Raw genomic sequence first — 16456 nt, 5'->3', positions numbered from 1 at the left:
TGTGTCTGCGCGTGTCTGCGTGTTTGTTCATACCTATGTGTGTCTGCGCGTTTCTGCGTGTTTGTTCATGCCTATGTGTGTCTGCATGTTTGTTTATGCCTATGTGTGTCTGCGTGTTTGTTCATGCCTATGTGTGTCTGCATGTTTGTTTATGCCTATGTGTGTCTGCATGTTTGTTGATGCCTATGTGTGTCTGCGCGTGTCTGCGTGTTTGTTCATGCCTATGTGTGTCTACGTGTTTGTTCATGCCTATGTGTGTCTGCGTGTTTGTTCATGCCTATGTGTGTCTAATTTTTTGTTCATGCCTATGTGTGTCTGCGTTTTTGTTCATGCCTATGTGTGTCTGCGCATGTCTGCTTGTTTGTTCATGCCTATGTGTGTCTGTGTGTTTGTTCATGCCTATGTGTGTCTGCGCATGTCTGCGTGTTTGTTCATGCCTATGTGTGTCTGCATGTTTGTTCATGCCTATGTGTGTCTGCGTGTTTGTTCATGCCTATGTGTGTCTGCGTGTTTGTTCATGCCTGTGTGTCTGCGTGTTTGTTCATGCCTACGTGTATCTGCATGTTTGTTCATGCCTATGTGTGTCTACGTGTTTGTTTATGCCTATGTGTGTCTGCGTGTTTGTTCATGCCTACGTGTATCTGCATGTTTGTTCATGCCTATGTGTGTCTGCATGTTTGTTCATGCCTATGTGTGTCTGCATGTTTGTTCATGCCTATGTGTGTCTGCGCGTGTCTGCGTGTTTGTTCATGCCTATGTGTGTCTGAGCGTTTGTTCATGCCTATGTGTGTCTGCATGTTTGTTCATGCCTATAGGTGTCTGTGTGTTTGTTCATGCCTACGTGTGTCTGCGTGTTTGTTCATGCCTATGTGTGTCTGCGCGTGTCTGCGTGTTTGTTCATGCCTATGTGTGTCTGCCTGTGTCTGCGTGTTTGTTCATGCCTATGTGTGTCTGCGCGTGTCTGTGTGTTTGTTCATGCCTATGTGTGTCTGCGTGTTTGTTCATGCCTATGTGTGTCTGCGCATGTCTGCGTGTTTGTTTATGCCTATGTGTCTGCGTGTTTGTTCATGCCTATGTGTGTCTGCGTGTTTGTTCATGCCTATGTGTGTCTAAGTGTTTGTTTATGCCTTTGTGTGTCTACGTGTTTGTTTATGCCTATGTGTGTGCATGTTTGTCCATGCCAATGTGTGTCTACGTGTTTGTTTATGCCTATGTGTGCCTGCGCGTGTCTGCGTGTTTGTTCATGCCTATGTGTGTCTACGTGTTTGTTCATGCCTATGTGTGTCTGTGTGTTTGTTCATGCCTATGTGTGTCTACGTGTTTGTTCATGCCTATGTGTGTCTGTGTGTTTGTTCATGCCTATGTGTGTCTACGTGTTTGTTCATGCCTATGTGTGTCTGCGTGTTTGTTCATGCCTATGTGTGTCTACGTGTTTGTTCATGCCTATGTGTGTCTGCGCGTGTCTGCGTTTTTGTTGATGCCTATGTGTGTCTGCTCGTTTCTGCGTGTTTGTTCTTGCCTATGTGTGTCTGCGCGTGTCTGCGTGTTTGTTGATGCCTATGTGTGTCTGCACGTGTCTGTGTGTTTGTTCATGCCTATGTGTGTCTGCGTGTTTGTTGATGCCTATGTGTGTCTGCGCGTTTCTGCATGTTTTTTGATGCCTATGTGTGTCTGCACGTGTCTGCGTGTTTGTTCATGCCTATGTGTGTCTGCGTGTTTGTTCATGCCTATGTGTGTCTGCGCATGTCTGCGTGTTTGTTTATGCCTATGTGTCTGCGTGTTTGTTCATGCCTATGTGTGTGTGCGTGTTTGTTCATGCCTATGTGTGTCTAAGGGTTTGTTTATGCCTATGTGTGTCTACGTGTTTGTTTATGCCTATGTGTGTGCATGTTTGTCCATGCCAATGTGTGTCTATGTGTTTGTTTATGCCTATGTGTGTCTGCGCGTGTCTGCGTGTTTGTTCATGCCTATGTGTGTCTACGTGTTTGTTCATGCCTATGTGTGTCTGCGTGTTTGTTCATGCCTATGTGTGTCTACGTGTTTGTTCATGCCTATGTGTGTCTGTGTGTTTGTTCATGCCTATGTGTGTCTGCGTGTTTGTTCATGCCTATGTGTGTCTGCGTGTTTGTTCATGCCTATGTGTGTCTACGTGTTTGTTGATGCCTATGTGTGTCTGCGCGTGTCTGCGTTTTTGTTGATGCCTATGTGTGTCTGCGTGTTTGTTCATGCCTACGTGTATCTGCATGTTTGTTCATGCCTATGTGTGTCTGCGTGTTTGTTCATGCCTATGTGTGTCTACGTGTTTGTTGATGCCTATGTGTGTCTGCGCGTGTCTGCGTTTTTGTTGATGCCTATGTGTGTCTGCGTGTTTGTTCATGCCTACGTGTATCTGCATGTTTGTTCATGCCTATGTGTGTCTGCATGTTTGTTCATGCCTATGTGTGTCTACGTGTTTGTTTATGCCTATGTGTGTCTGCGTGTTTGTTCATGCCTACGTGTATCTGCATGTTTGTTCATGCCTATGTGTGTCTGCATGTTTGTTCATGCCTATGTGTGTCTGCATGTTTGTTCATGCCTATGTGTGTCTGCGCGTGTCTGCGTGTTTGTTCATGCCTATGTGTGTCTGAGCGTTTGTTCATGCCTATGTGTGTCTGCATGTTTGTTCATGCCTATAGGTGTCTGTGTGTTTGTTCATGCCTACGTGTGTCTGCGTGTTTGTTCATGCCTATGTGTGTCTGCGCGTGTCTGCGTGTTTGTTCATGCCTATGTGTGTCTGCCTGTGTCTGCGTGTTTGTTCATGCCTATGTGTGTCTGCGCGTGTCTGTGTGTTTGTTCATGCCTTTGTGTGTCTGCGTGTTTGTTCATGCCTATGTGTGTCTGCGCATGTCTGCGTGTTTGTTTATGCCTATGTGTCTGCGTGTTTGTTCATGCCTATGTGTGTCTGCGTGTTTGTTCATGCCTATGTGTGTCTAAGTGTTTGTTTATGCCTTTGTGTGTCTACGTGTTTGTTTATGCCTATGTGTGTGCATGTTTGTCCATGCCAATGTGTGTCTACGTGTTTGTTTATGCCTATGTGTGCCTGCGCGTGTCTGCGTGTTTGTTCATGCCTATGTGTGTCTACGTGTTTGTTCATGCCTATGTGTGTCTGCGTGTTTGTTCATGCCTATGTGTGTCTGCGTGTTTGTTCATGCCTATGTGTGTCTACGTGTTTGTTCATGCCTATGTGTGTCTAAGTGTTTGTTTATGCCTTTGTGTGTCTACGTGTTTGTTTATGCCTATGTGTGTGCATGTTTGTCCTTGCCAATGTGTGTCTACGTGTTTGTTTATGCCTATGTGTGCCTGCGCGTGTCTGCGTGTTTGTTCTTGCCTATGTGTGTCTACGTGTTTGTTCATGCCTATGTGTGTCTGCGTGTTTGTTCATGCCTATGTGTGTCTGCGTGTTTGTTCATGCCTATGTGTGTCTACGTGTTTGTTCATGCCTATGTGTGTCTGCGTGTTTGTTCATGCCTATGTGTGTCTACGTGTTTGTTCATGCCTATGTGTGTCTGCGCGTGTCTGCGTGTTTGTTGATGCCTATGTGTGTCTGCTCGTTTCTGCGTGTTTGTTCTTGCCTATGTGTGTCTGCGCGTGTCTGCGTGTTTGTTGATGCCTATGTGTGTCTGCACGTGTCTGTGTGTTTGTTCATGCCTATGTGTGTCTGCGTGTTTGTTGATGCCTATGTGTGTCTGCGCGTTTCTGCATGTTTTTTGATGCCTATGTGTGTCTGCGCATGTCTGCGTGTTTGTTTATGCCTATGTGTCTGCGTGTTTGTTCATGCCTATGTGTGTGTGCGTGTTTGTTCATGCCTATGTGTGTCTAAGGGTTTGTTTATGCCTATGTGTGTCTACGTGTTTGTTTATGCCTATGTGTGTGCATGTTTGTCCATGCCAATGTGTGTCTATGTGTTTGTTTATGCCTATGTGTGTCTGCGCGTGTCTGCGTGTTTGTTCATGCCTATGTGTGTCTACGTGTTTGTTCATGCCTATGTGTGTCTGCGTGTTTGTTCATGCCTATGTGTGTCTACGTGTTTGTTCATGCCTATGTGTGTCTGTGTGTTTGTTCATGCCTATGTGTGTCTGCGTGTTTGTTCATGCCTATGTGTGTCTGCGTGTTTGTTCATGCCTATGTGTGTCTACGTGTTTGTTGATGCCTATGTGTGTCTGCGCGTGTCTGCGTTTTTGTTGATGCCTATGTGTGTCTGCTCGTTTCTGCGTGTTTGTTCTTGCCTATGTGTGTCTGCGCGTGTCTGCGTGTTTGTTGATGCCTATGTGTGTCTGCACGTGTCTGTGTGTTTGTTCATGCCTATGTGTGTCTGCGTGTTTGTTGATGCCTATGTGTGTCTGCGCGTTTCTGCGTGTTTTTTGATGCCTATGTGTGTCTGCAAGTGTCTGCGTGTTTGTTCATGCCTATGTGTGTCTGCGCATTTCTGCGTGTTTGTTCATGCCTATGTGTGTCTGCGTGTTTGTTTATGCCTATGTGTGCCTGCGTGTTTGTTCATGCCTATGTGTTTCTGCATGTTTGTTTATGCCTATGTGTCTCTGCATGTTTGTTTATGCCTATGTGTGTCTGCGCGTGTCTGCGTGTTTGTTCATGCCTATGTGTGTCTGCATGTTTGTTCATGCCTATGTGTGTCGGCATGTTTGTTTATGCCTATGTGTGTCTGCGCGTGTCTGCGTGTTTGTTCATGCCTATGTGTGTCTGCGTGTTTGTTCATGCCTATGTGTGTCTGCATGTTTGTTTATGCCTATGTGTGTCTGCATGTTTGTTTATGTCTATGTGTGTCTGCGTGTTTGTTTATGCCTATGTGTGTCTGCGTGTTTGTTTATGCCTATGTGTGTCTGCGTGTTTCTGCGTGTTTGTTCATGCCTATGTGTGTCTGTGCGTGTCAGCGTGTTTGTTGATGCCTATGTGTGTCTGCACGTGTCTGCGTGTTTGTTCATGCCTATGTGTGTCTGCGTGTTTGTTCATGCCTATGTGTGTCTGCGCGTTTCTGCGTGTTTGTTCATGCCTATGTGTGTCTGCGCGTGTCAGCGTGTTTGTTGATGCCTATGTGTGTCTGCACGTGTCTGCGTGTTTGTTCATGCCTATGTGTGTCTGCGCGTTTCTGCGTGTTTGTTCATGCCTATGTGTGTCTGCGCCTTTCTCTGCCCTGCCCTTTGTCTAGGAGCAGAGTGGATAAGAGACAACTGGGCAGAAACAGACTTTAAAACACACACCGGCCACTGCAGATCTTCCCTCGATGCTCACAACCGAGGTAGGGCTTCCCTCCAGATTACTTCCCACGTGAATCATGACCTTGTCGACCATCCCAATCAATCCATTCACAACAGTCGCAGACTGGGGGCATAAAACAAAAATTAAAATGCAATGTCTGCTCTGAAGAGAAATTTCCAAGACACCAGATAAACAATTTGTTCGGCATTGCAATCAAAACTAACATGGTGCAAAAATAAAGTAAGTAATGAAAATAACCACAATTAATTAATAGAGACAACCCTACAAATTATACAATAGAAGGAGGGAATTCAGCCCATCATGTCTGTGTCAGTGGTGGCTTAGTGGGTAGCACTCTTACCTTTGAGTCAGAAAGTTAGGGTTCAAACCTCACCCCAGAGACTTAAGCCCAAAAATGCAGCTTGACATTCCAGTGCAGCACTGAGGGAATGCTGCACTGTCAGAGGTGCTATCTTTCAGACAAGATATTTAACTGTCCTCTCAGGTGAGTATAAAAAACTCCACAGCACTGCTTTGAAAAAGCGCAAAGTGAGTTCTCCGTTGTGTCCTGGCTGTTATGGATTATCGGTTCAAAACACATGAATCTGCACATTGCTGTTTGTGGGATCTTACAGTGTCCAGCTTGTTTTCTCTGCAAAGCCTTAAAAGTACTGTATTGTTAAGTATTTTGAGCTCCATTGAGATTATGAAAAGGTGCTGTCTGTTCTTCTCTATCCGTGGAATTATTGGAATTTAATCCTGTCCCCCTCTCCTTTCGTTGTAATAGTTTACGTTCCTTGTTAAATAATTATCTCACTCCCTTTCTCAGTGAAGTTTCCATCTCTACGTCAGTAAGTACTCATGTCTTAAGCATTCCAATTACAAACATGCTCCAACTGCTATCTCTGGGGATCAGTCCAAAAAAAAACACACGCCCTACTAAATAAACAACTACTCGCATTTATATATCGCTTTTAACACAGTGAAACGTTTCCAGGTACTTCACATGAGCATAAACCAGGCAAATTTTGAGACCAAGACACGTAAAGGAGATATTAGGACAAGCTGATCATGTCAAAGGGTCAGTTTTCACCCAACATATGTCGTTTCTCTACTCTTTGTAAAACATTGAGATGATGCTGGGATATGGGCCACCCAGCTGCTGGTTGCTAACACTCTCGGCATGTCCTGGAGTTTCGAGGAATGGGACATTATTCTCCTGAGTACTGTGCCAGCAAAACCACAGGGTTTTTTTTTTCCTCTAAAAACCATTTTCTTTGAGCTCTTTTACTTTGAGAAATGGGAGGTCATGACATGAAACTTTTAGGAATATGTGCAACTAGACAACCCAGGATCACCCCTGGTGAATTCCACTTCCCACTGGGACCCATCAGTTGTGGAATTACTTGTTCTAATTCGTCATCTATGTGGGGAGATTTTCCTTCTTGTAGAATGAGATCAGCAAACACATTCCTTTATAAAGAGCAGCCTCTCCCTTTACAAAGTATGTTTTGCTATAGAGTTGAACTGCAGGCCTACAGGAAGGTTAGAGTGAGGAAGTGCATCTAACTGAATAGCTCTTCCAACAAAGCCAGCACAGACACAATGGGCTGAATGGCCTCCTTCTGTACAACACAATTGCATTCAAAGTCTGCAAAGTTCAGTAATTGTTCAAAAGCCATCGGGGACCAACAAAGAGCTATATTCCTCGATTTGTTCTCCACTAAGACGTAATGTAAGATATTCTTATTAAAAAGGAAATTGGGATTTTTTTTAAAATCCGTGAATGTGAAGGAAAGTTGTTCTTTTCACTGGACGGGGTTCACAGCTGTGTACACACTGGACCCATCCACATCTCCATGAAGGCTTCTGAGGAGCTGCTGCTTGATTTTGGTTTGGAAGTGAAGCCACGGTGACCCGCTTTGGGACATACTCAGGAAGTGAAAGATGCTATAGTCCGTAGTGCAGTGCCTCACTCTCCACAGACTTAAAACATGGCCTCCGCCTGTTGGTCCCAATGCTATGTTTCATTCTATTCTACAACCTTTGACAAGTGTCAACAATCTCCCCAAACTGTATCAGCCCATGGTTTTAAACTGAAAGAGGAGCTGCTCAACACAGTGACTGACAGGGCCAACACCAAAATGTTCCTTACCTCTGCTGTTCCACTCCAACTGGGCAAGGCCAGAACTTCACCAACAGTCTGCAGAAAATTCTAGAAAAGCAACCAATTAATGCAGTTAGATATCATCGCCACCACTGACAGGAGTGTCATGATCTGTGCCAGACTCTACCCTGCACAACATCTGGGGGGGGGTTACAGCAGATAGTCTGTGATACCATGGGAACTTTTTGAACATTAAAGTCTTGACTCCACAAGAGAGTATGACACCACATTGCAACAACAACAACAACTTGCATTTATATAGCACTTTTAACATTGTAAATTGCCCCAAGGTTCTTTACAGCAGTATTATCAAACAAGAGTTGATGCCGAACCACATAAAAAGATATTAGGATAAGTAAAAAGGTCGGTTTTAAGGAGCGTCTTAAGGAGGAGAGAGAGGTGAAGAGGTTCAGGCAGTGAATTTCAGAGCTTTGAGCCAAGAATGAGGTGATTAAAATGGGATGTTGAAGAAGCCAATGCTGGAGGTACAGAATGAAAGCAGGGCTGTAGGGCTGGAGGAAATTACAGAGATAGGGAGGGAGAAGTCCATGGAGCAATTTGAAAACAAGGATGAGAATTTTAAAAACAATGTCTGACCAGACTGGGTGACAATTTAGATCAGAGGGCATAGAAGGTGATGGGTAAAGGAGACCTGCTGTGAGTTTTGGATGAGCTTAGGTTTACAGAGGGTGCAAGATGGGACACTGACCAAGATGGCATTGGGATAGTCAAGCCTGGAGGGAAAAAATTATTGGGCGAGACTTTCGGTGGCAGGTGGGCTGAGGTAGGACTGGGGTAGACTTTCCTCTTCATTGCCCAGGTGGTAATATGGTAAAGCCGAGTACCATCTTTACAGAATCTGCCTGATTCCCATTCTATTCATTTAATTGTAAAGTCTCTTTGGTTGTTTTCAGGTTATGGGCACTCCCAACAAAGTCTCCTTTGGTCTACCTCCAACTCTCTCCAGTAGGAGTGAGAGAGATGGATCTGCCAAGCCAATGGTTATCAAAGATCAACCTCATTGTGTGGGACTGGAGTCACATGTAGGCCCATATCTGGTAGGATTTACCACCTGAGGATACTGTTGAACAAGTTTGAGTTTAAGAGGATCTGACAGGGTAGATGCTAAGAGATTGTGTCCCCTAGATGGAGAGTCTAGAACTAAGGCCCATCATTTCAGGATAAGAGGTCGGTCATTTAGGACTGAGATAGGGAGAAATTATGAATCTTTAGAGTTTCTAACCCAGAGTGTTCTGGATGCTCAGTCATTGCAGATATTCAAGACCATAACCATTAGATGTTTGGATACCAAGGGGATTAAGGGATATGAAGATAGTAAAGGAAGATGGAGTTGATGTAGAAGATCATCCATGACCTTACTGAATGGTGCAGCGGACTCAAGGGGGCTCCCACTCCTATTTGTAATGTTATGGGCTTTAGTAACAATCAGCAGCTTAACTTTGTCGAGTTGCCATGACGGGATTCGGCCTCTCACCCTTGAGCCCAGGATACCTGAGAGAATAATAGACCCAGAACTATCCCCTCTTGCTTTCTCTAGATTCCTGATTCCCACTTCTCAAAGTGATATCAATCCGGCTCCTTTTTGCAAAGTTGTCAGTGAGTCCGGCGTGACCTCAATCTCCGGGTCTTTCCTCCAGATGTAAAAGAAAGATGTTGGCACTGGCTGGAAAGCACGGGCACTGAAACTTTGCTTTCATCAGGATGACATGCACAGGGGGCTCAGTGTAAGGGTCGATTATTAATTCACAAATAAGTGTTACCTCAGTCAGATTGGAAGCGCTTTGCTGCAGCAACGTTTCATTGGGAAGAACAAAGGAAGAATCAAGGAAACCATCAGTGGTGTCTGGATACTGAAATTTCTCCGTTCCCTCTTCTGGGTTGACCACATCGTGGGGATAAGTCCCCACAGAGGGCTGAAATGAATAAAGAACATTTGGAATGGGATCGTATCACAAACATTTCACTCAAATACCCTCCTCCCCCACCCACCCACACCACCCCGCCCCATCCAACCTCGGGAACAGTTCAGGGAGTTATTCCAAACAAAATAAATTCTGGATTTGGAGACTTACTGAAGTATCTGTTGTGGCAGAGCCAGACTCCAACTCCCCGGGGGGTGGTACAGACACACTCTCAGTTGTGCAAACAGGAAGGCCTGGGGAGAGAGCATGGATGGACACAGTCGTTCATGGGTTTTCCATTATTTGTTTGAGTGTTTTATTACACGTCATTTTCTGGTCTTCTGTGGCAGTTTAAAAAGATCGATAAAAAAGGCCACGATCCACTCTACAGAAGAACATTTCCCATATAAAAAAAAACACTTTCATTCAGATCCTGCCTTTTATGGCCTCCTGCTGTCCCAGAGCCTTTTACAGCAAATGCTGTAACTTTTCAAAGTATAGTCAGCGTTGTGATATAACAGGGACAAGGCTTTGGGACATCCTGAGGTGGTGAAAGGCGCTATATAAATGCAAGCTTTCTCTCTCTCTCTCTCTTTAGTTTACCTGTAGTGGCACTGTAGTACAGCTGAACCTCGTGTGATGTGAGTGCGCGTTCCCAGATCACAAACTCATCAAACGACCTGGTCACATACTGACTGTAGGACTGCTCATTCTTTGTTCCGACCACCAGGTTAGCGTACTGGCTTTCATAGTCTGGTGCCAGCTTCCCATAGGTGTCATTGGTGCTGAATGTGCCATTAACATAAATCTTCAGGCCATCGTCAGGTGTCCAGGTGAACAGAATGTGTGTCCATTCAGGACCTGCAAAGCAGGGAAGCCTAAATGAATCCCTTCACACAAAGTTCTGCACTGTTGTACCCTTTGGCTTTTCAAATCTTTACTTGCTTGACTCTCAGGTTTAAACCAGGTTTTACTGCTATGAGTCAGACATTTCTCAGAACTTAATTTGTTTGCAAACAAGTTATCAGGGAATCTGGAGGCTCAGAACTTTTAACTTATTAAAGATGGCACAAAGTCGATGTGCATGTTGGTGAGTGGCAAGTAAACCCACAACTACATCCACACACGTACATACAAGCACACAACCACATGCACACACACAACACGTGACCACATGCCTGTGACATAGACATATACAGGCCCAGATCAACACACACAAATACAGACATGCAGACATAGACATACAGTGACAGATGGATACACACCTGACGGGACACAGGCTGACAGGCACACAAATTAATAAACGTGGTTACTCTGCAATATTAGCACATTTCTGATGGTAGAAAATAAATGATTATAAAGTAAAGGCACAGTAACAGCTGAGTGCTCACAAACGTACAGGCAACCTTGTGAAGCTAGCCCTCTGTCCTCCCAACGAAACTCAATCAAGGGCAGCCAAAGAGAAATTCCAAGCCCAATATTGTTTAAAAACCAACTTTAAAGTCACATTGGCACAATTTCTCATGACTTTCTTCTTGAATAGCTGCACCTGGTGAGCTGTAACTTCATACAGTTTAAATAAATTCTTTATTCCCTACTGGACTCTCTATAAAACAGTTCCACGTTAATTAAACCACAGAAACACAGCCAAAATTTCTCAATGGAAAGCAGAGATGGTGAACGGCAGAGCAAGTAAAATGAAACTTTCTCAAAGGCTACATAGCATATACAGAAAAATGAATAACTAACAGGGACTAGAGAATAATTTGAAGGCAGTAATCTCATTTTGAGTTTCAGTTAACCCCCCTCACTGAAATGACTGCCTTGGAAGCACTTTCAGGCATTTGTTCTCCTGTGTGTTTCACTGTCAATTGGCATCAGTTGCTGTTTCATTCTTCTCTCCCTGAATCATTTTGTTATAATTCTCTCCAGGTCCTTCAGTTGGCAGGGAATCTGATCACAGAGTGGATTTGTATATGCGTCTGTGTGGCATTAGCCAGAAGTGATTAATAGTTCAGAAGGAAAGGCTACAGACAGTGCAATAATTAAAACAATTAGAGGAAAACGTGGGGCTAATTTTGGCCATTGTTACGCTCCTACTAATGTTCCGGGGGATGTTGGAACAGGAGGAGGCCATTCAGCTCCTTGAGCCTGTTCAGTGAGGTGATAGAAGAGTAAGAGGCAACTTAATTGAAATCTTTAAGATTCTGAGGGGTCTTGACAGGGTGGATGTGGAGAGGAAGTTTCTTTTTGTGGGAGAATCTAGAACCAAGATGCACTGTTTAAATATAAGGGGTCGCTCATTTCAGACAGAGATAGAAACATAGAACGTAGAAACTAGGAGCAGGAGGAGGCCATTCGGCCCTTTGAGTCTGCTCTGCCATTCATTATGATCATGGCTGATCATCCAACTCAATAACCTGCTCCCACTTTCTCCCCATAGCCTTTGATCCCTTTCACCCCAAGAGTTATATCTAACTCTTTCTTGAAAATATACAATGTTTTGGTCTCAACTACTTTCTGTGGTAGCGAATTCCACAGGTTCACCACTCTCTGGGTGAAGAAATTTCTCCTCATCTCAGTCCTAAATGTTCCACCCCATATCCTCAGACTGTGACCCCTGGTTCTGGACTCCTCCACCACCAGGAACATCTTTCCTGCATCTATCCTGTCCAGTCCTGTTAGAATTTTATAGGTTTCTATGAGATCCCCCCTCATTCTTCTGAACTCCAGTGAATATAATCCTAATCGACTCAATCTCTCCTCATATGTCAGTCCCTCCATCCCAGGAATCAGTCTGGTAAACCTTTGCTGCACTCCCTCTATAGCAAGTACATCCTTCCTCAGATAAGGAGACCAAAACTGCACACAATATTCTAGGTGTGGTCTCACCAAGGCTCTGTATAATTGCAGCAAGACATCCCTGTTCCTGTACTTGAACCCTCTGGCTATGAAGGCCAACATACCACTTGCCTTCTTTACCGCCTGCTGCACCTACATGCTTACCTTCAGCGACTGGTGTACAAGGACACCCAGGTCTCGTTGCACATTCCCCTCTCTCAATTTATAGCCATTCAGATAATAATCTGCCTTCCTGTTTTTGCTACCAAAGTGGATAACCTCACATTTATCCGCATTATACTGCATCTGCCACTCATTTGCCCACAAACTCAGCTTGTCCAAATCACACTGAAGCATCTCTGTATCCTCCTCACAGCTCACCCTCCTACCCAGCTTTGTGTCATCCGCAAATTTGGAGATATTACATTTAATTTCCTCATCTAAATCATTAATATATATTGTGAATAACTGGGGTCCCAGCACCGATCCCTGTGGTGCCCCACTAATCACTGCCTGTCATTCGGAAAAAGACTCGTTAGTCCTACTCTTTGTTTCTTGTCTGCCAACCAGTTTTCTATCCATCTCAACACACTACCCCCAATCCCAAGTGCTTTAATCTTACACGCCAATCTCTTATATGGGACTTTGTCAAAAGCCTTCTGAAAGTCTAAATAAACCACATCCACTGGCTCCCCCTCAACAACTCTACTAGTTACATCCTCGCAAAATTCCAGTAGATTTGTCAGGCATGATTTCCCTTTCGTAAATCCATGCTGACTCTGTCCGATTCTGCCACTGTTTTCCACATGCTCAGCTATTAAATCTTTTATAATGGACTCTAGAATTTTCCCTCTACTGACGTCAGGCTGACTGGTCTATAATTCCCTGTTTTCTCTCTGCCTCCCTTTTTAAATAGTGGGGTTACATTAGCTATCGTCCAATCCAAAGTCTATAGAATCTCGGAAGATGACCACCAATGCATCCACTATTTCTAGGGCCACTTCCTTAAGTACTCTGGGATTTAGATTATCAGGCCCCAGGGATTTTTCGGCCTTCAATCCCATCAATTTCACCAACACCATTTCCTTACTAATACTGTTTCTTTCAGTTCCTCCCTCTCACTAAACCATGTGTTCCCCAACATTTCTGGTATGATATTAGTGTCCTCCTTTGTGAAGACAGAACCAAAGTATGTATTTAGTTGGCCAGCTGTTTCTTTGTTCCCCATTATAAATTCCCCTGTTTCTGACTGTAAGGGACCTACATTTGTCTTCACCAATCTTTTTCTCTTCACATACCTATAGAAACTTTTACAGTCAGTTTTTATGTTCCCCGCAAGCTTACTCTCGTACTCTATTTTCCCCTTCTTAATCAATCCCTTGGTCCTCCTTTGCTGAATTCTAAACTGCTCCCAATCCTCAGGTTTGTTGTATTTTCTGGCCAATTTGTATGCCTCTTCCTTGGATCTAATACTATCTTTCATTTCCCTTGTAAGCCAAGGTTTGGCCACCTTTCCTGTTTTACTTTTGCGCCAGACAGGAATAAACAATTGTTGCAGTTCACCCATGTGCTCTTTGAATGTTTGCCATTGCCTATCCACTGTCATCCCTTTAAGTAACGTTTCCCAATCCCTCATAGTTAACTCGCACCTCATACCATCGTAGTTCCTTTTTTTTAAGATTCAGGACCCAAGTCTCAGAATCAACTACATCACTCTCCAGGTCTGGCAGAATCAGCGGAGAACAAAGTTGACGTTTCGAGTCCTCATGACCCTTCAACAGAACTAAGTAAAAATAGGAGAGGGGTGAAATATAAGCTGGTTTAAGGTGGGGGGGTGGGGGGTGGTGGTTGTAGGGACAAGCAAGCGACTTAAAGTCACCCATAATTACAGATGTTCCTTTATTACACGCGCTTCTAATTTCCTGTTTAATGCCATTCCCAACATCACTACAGTTTGGGGGTCCATATACAACCCCCACCAATATTTTTTGTCCCTTGGTGTTTCTCAGCTCTACCCATACTGATTCTACATCGTCGGAGCTAATATCTTTCCTCACTATTGCATTAATTTCCTCTTTAACCAGCAATGCAACTCCACTACCTTTTCCTTCTTGTCTGTCCTTTCTAAATACTGAATACCCCTGGACGGTCAGTTCCCATCCCTGGTCACCCTGCAGCCATGTCTCTGTAACCCGGACTATATCATACCTGTTTACATCTATTTGCACGGTTAATTCATCCACTTTATTGCGAATGCTCCTCGCGTTAAGGCACAAAGGCTTGTCTTTTTTAACATTACTTGTCCTGTTCCCACTATTTTTCACTGAGGCCCTGTTTGATTCTTGCCCTTGATTTCTTTGACCATCACTTTTCTTATTCCCCTTTCTGTCTTTTGTCCTTGTCTTCGATTCCCCCTCCTCTGACTCCTTGCATAGGTTCCCATCCCCCTGCCATTTTAGTTTAGTTTCTCTCAGAGGGTTGTGAATCTTTGGAATTCTCTTCCTCAAAAGTCAGTGGAAGCAAAGTATTTGAATATTTTTAAGGCAGAGCTAGATAGCTTCTTGATTAACAAAGGGGTGAAAGGTTATTGGGGGTAGGCAGGAATGTGGGGCTGAGGTTACAATCAGATCAGCCATGACCTTACTGAATGGGGGAGCAAGCTCGAGGGGCTGAGTGGCCTACTCCTGCCCCTAATTCGTCTGTTCGTATGTTATGTACCTCAACCATTTACGAGCCTTGATTCCATAATCCCTCAAGATCCTTACTCAGCAAAAATCTATTGATCACAGCCTTTGACCTTTTCAATTGACTCCCAGGCCCAACAGCTCTTTGGCTGGGGTTGAGGCAGGAATAGGTGGGGTGGGGGGTTGTGGGGGGAAGAAGTTCCAGCTCACCCAGTATGGATTCAGACTTCATTCTGTTTTTAAGCCATAATGTAATAGGTCTGTTCAGTAGGGCTGAACATAACTGAATCTATTCCCTCACAATACACATTCAGCGCTATTCCCTTTGGGTTCACTAACTAGCCACTTTAACGTTATCACCATTGTTCAAACTGGAATTGAAGTTCACAACAACGATTGTAATAAGGTTCCTACAGACAATCTCATGCTACGTGTACTGTCCATCAATCAGGTTCCTACCAGCCACAGTACAAGAACTCCTTGTCCAGGCTCCTTTCAATTAAGACTTTCAGGAAAGACTGACTCCACCAATAATTCTTACACGTGGTCTTAAACCAAGCTCAGTTTCTCTCGCTGGGTCATCTTTCAACGTCAGTGGAAACCACTAGGGTTGATGTATTCAAATGCAAGTTTGAGAGATGTCCTTCAGTAATTGACGTCCTGACGTATGTGAGTGGAGTGTGATTGGAACAGGTGACTGTGGAATATGGATCCCAAAGCTTTCCACCCACTAGGGAGTCTCCTCACCTCTACCCAGATTTTCACTGAGTTGGGGTGACCGGGAGCCCTTTAAAAATGGAGGGCAGGTCCCAACTTCGGGATTTCCTGATACCATTCCCCGGACTTCCGATTTTTAAGCTGCTTTTTAATCTTGCCTTTCAGTGGTTCTGGTTGCAAGCCCACACCCTGCACTCCTGACCTGGCTGGTTCCCATTGAGAGAATAAGCATATCTTACTCATCCGCAATTTTCATGGAGTCAGGTCAGTTTTTCAAAGAGTTATGGTTCACGCTGCTTCAGATGTGCCTGAACCATAGTCTGCATGAGGGGACCTTTTCAAAGGCAAGTTCAAAAGATTCTCCTCGTGCCCCCTATGGCAAAATGTGGCACTTCCATACCCATTCACCGACTACCCACTATATAGAAGCAATGAACACTATAGTGACAGTAGGATGCGTTAAAAATGCTTTAAAGAAGTTATTCATTGATAACTTTCCACTTCCTTTAAAAAAAAATTCCTTTTTATTACAGCCCAATAAAAGTGTCAATCATCGATATCCTTTAAAGTATTGATAGTGGAAACAGCAAGCACTTGAAACCTCTTTATCTTGTGTAAATGAACACTGTGAAATGGACAGCTTAAATCAGAGAGCCAGAGCTGTCAATCAAGCAATGTTTTCCCTGGAGCTCAGGTGTTTCAATGCTCTAATGGATTTCTGGGCTCTCAGCCAAGCCTCATTATGTATTCTTGACTGAGAGGCAAAACATTCATTAGCCTGATGAAACATCTGAGCCCCAGGGGAAAGAAAATGCTTGATTTACTTCTCTGGCTCTTGGATCTATGCTGTCCAATTCACAATGATTATTTAC

At 44.1% G+C, this 16456-nt stretch overlaps 1 protein-coding gene across 1 annotated transcript in view; it reads right to left on the bottom strand.

The window, feature by feature from the left end:
- adgrd1 (adhesion G protein-coupled receptor D1) overlaps window positions 1–16456 on the bottom strand; it is a 324527-nt gene that overhangs the window by 220301 nt on the left and 87770 nt on the right. Inside the window, exons 6-10 of the mRNA XM_041202315.1 lie at window positions 9946–10203; window positions 9514–9596; window positions 9202–9354; window positions 7409–7468; window positions 5256–5376 (exon numbers count right to left, since the gene is read on the bottom strand). Coding sequence (XP_041058249.1) covers window positions 5256–5376; window positions 7409–7468; window positions 9202–9354; window positions 9514–9596; window positions 9946–10203 — 675 coding nt within the window. The remainder of the gene's footprint in view (window positions 1–5255; window positions 5377–7408; window positions 7469–9201; window positions 9355–9513; window positions 9597–9945; window positions 10204–16456) is intronic.

This window comes from Carcharodon carcharias, chromosome 13 (assembly GCF_017639515.1).
Source record: "Carcharodon carcharias isolate sCarCar2 chromosome 13, sCarCar2.pri, whole genome shotgun sequence".
Lineage (NCBI taxonomy): Eukaryota > Metazoa > Chordata > Chondrichthyes > Lamniformes > Lamnidae > Carcharodon > Carcharodon carcharias.
The sequence above is the reverse complement of the archived record's forward strand: the minus strand, read 5'-3'. Positions and strand labels throughout refer to the sequence as shown.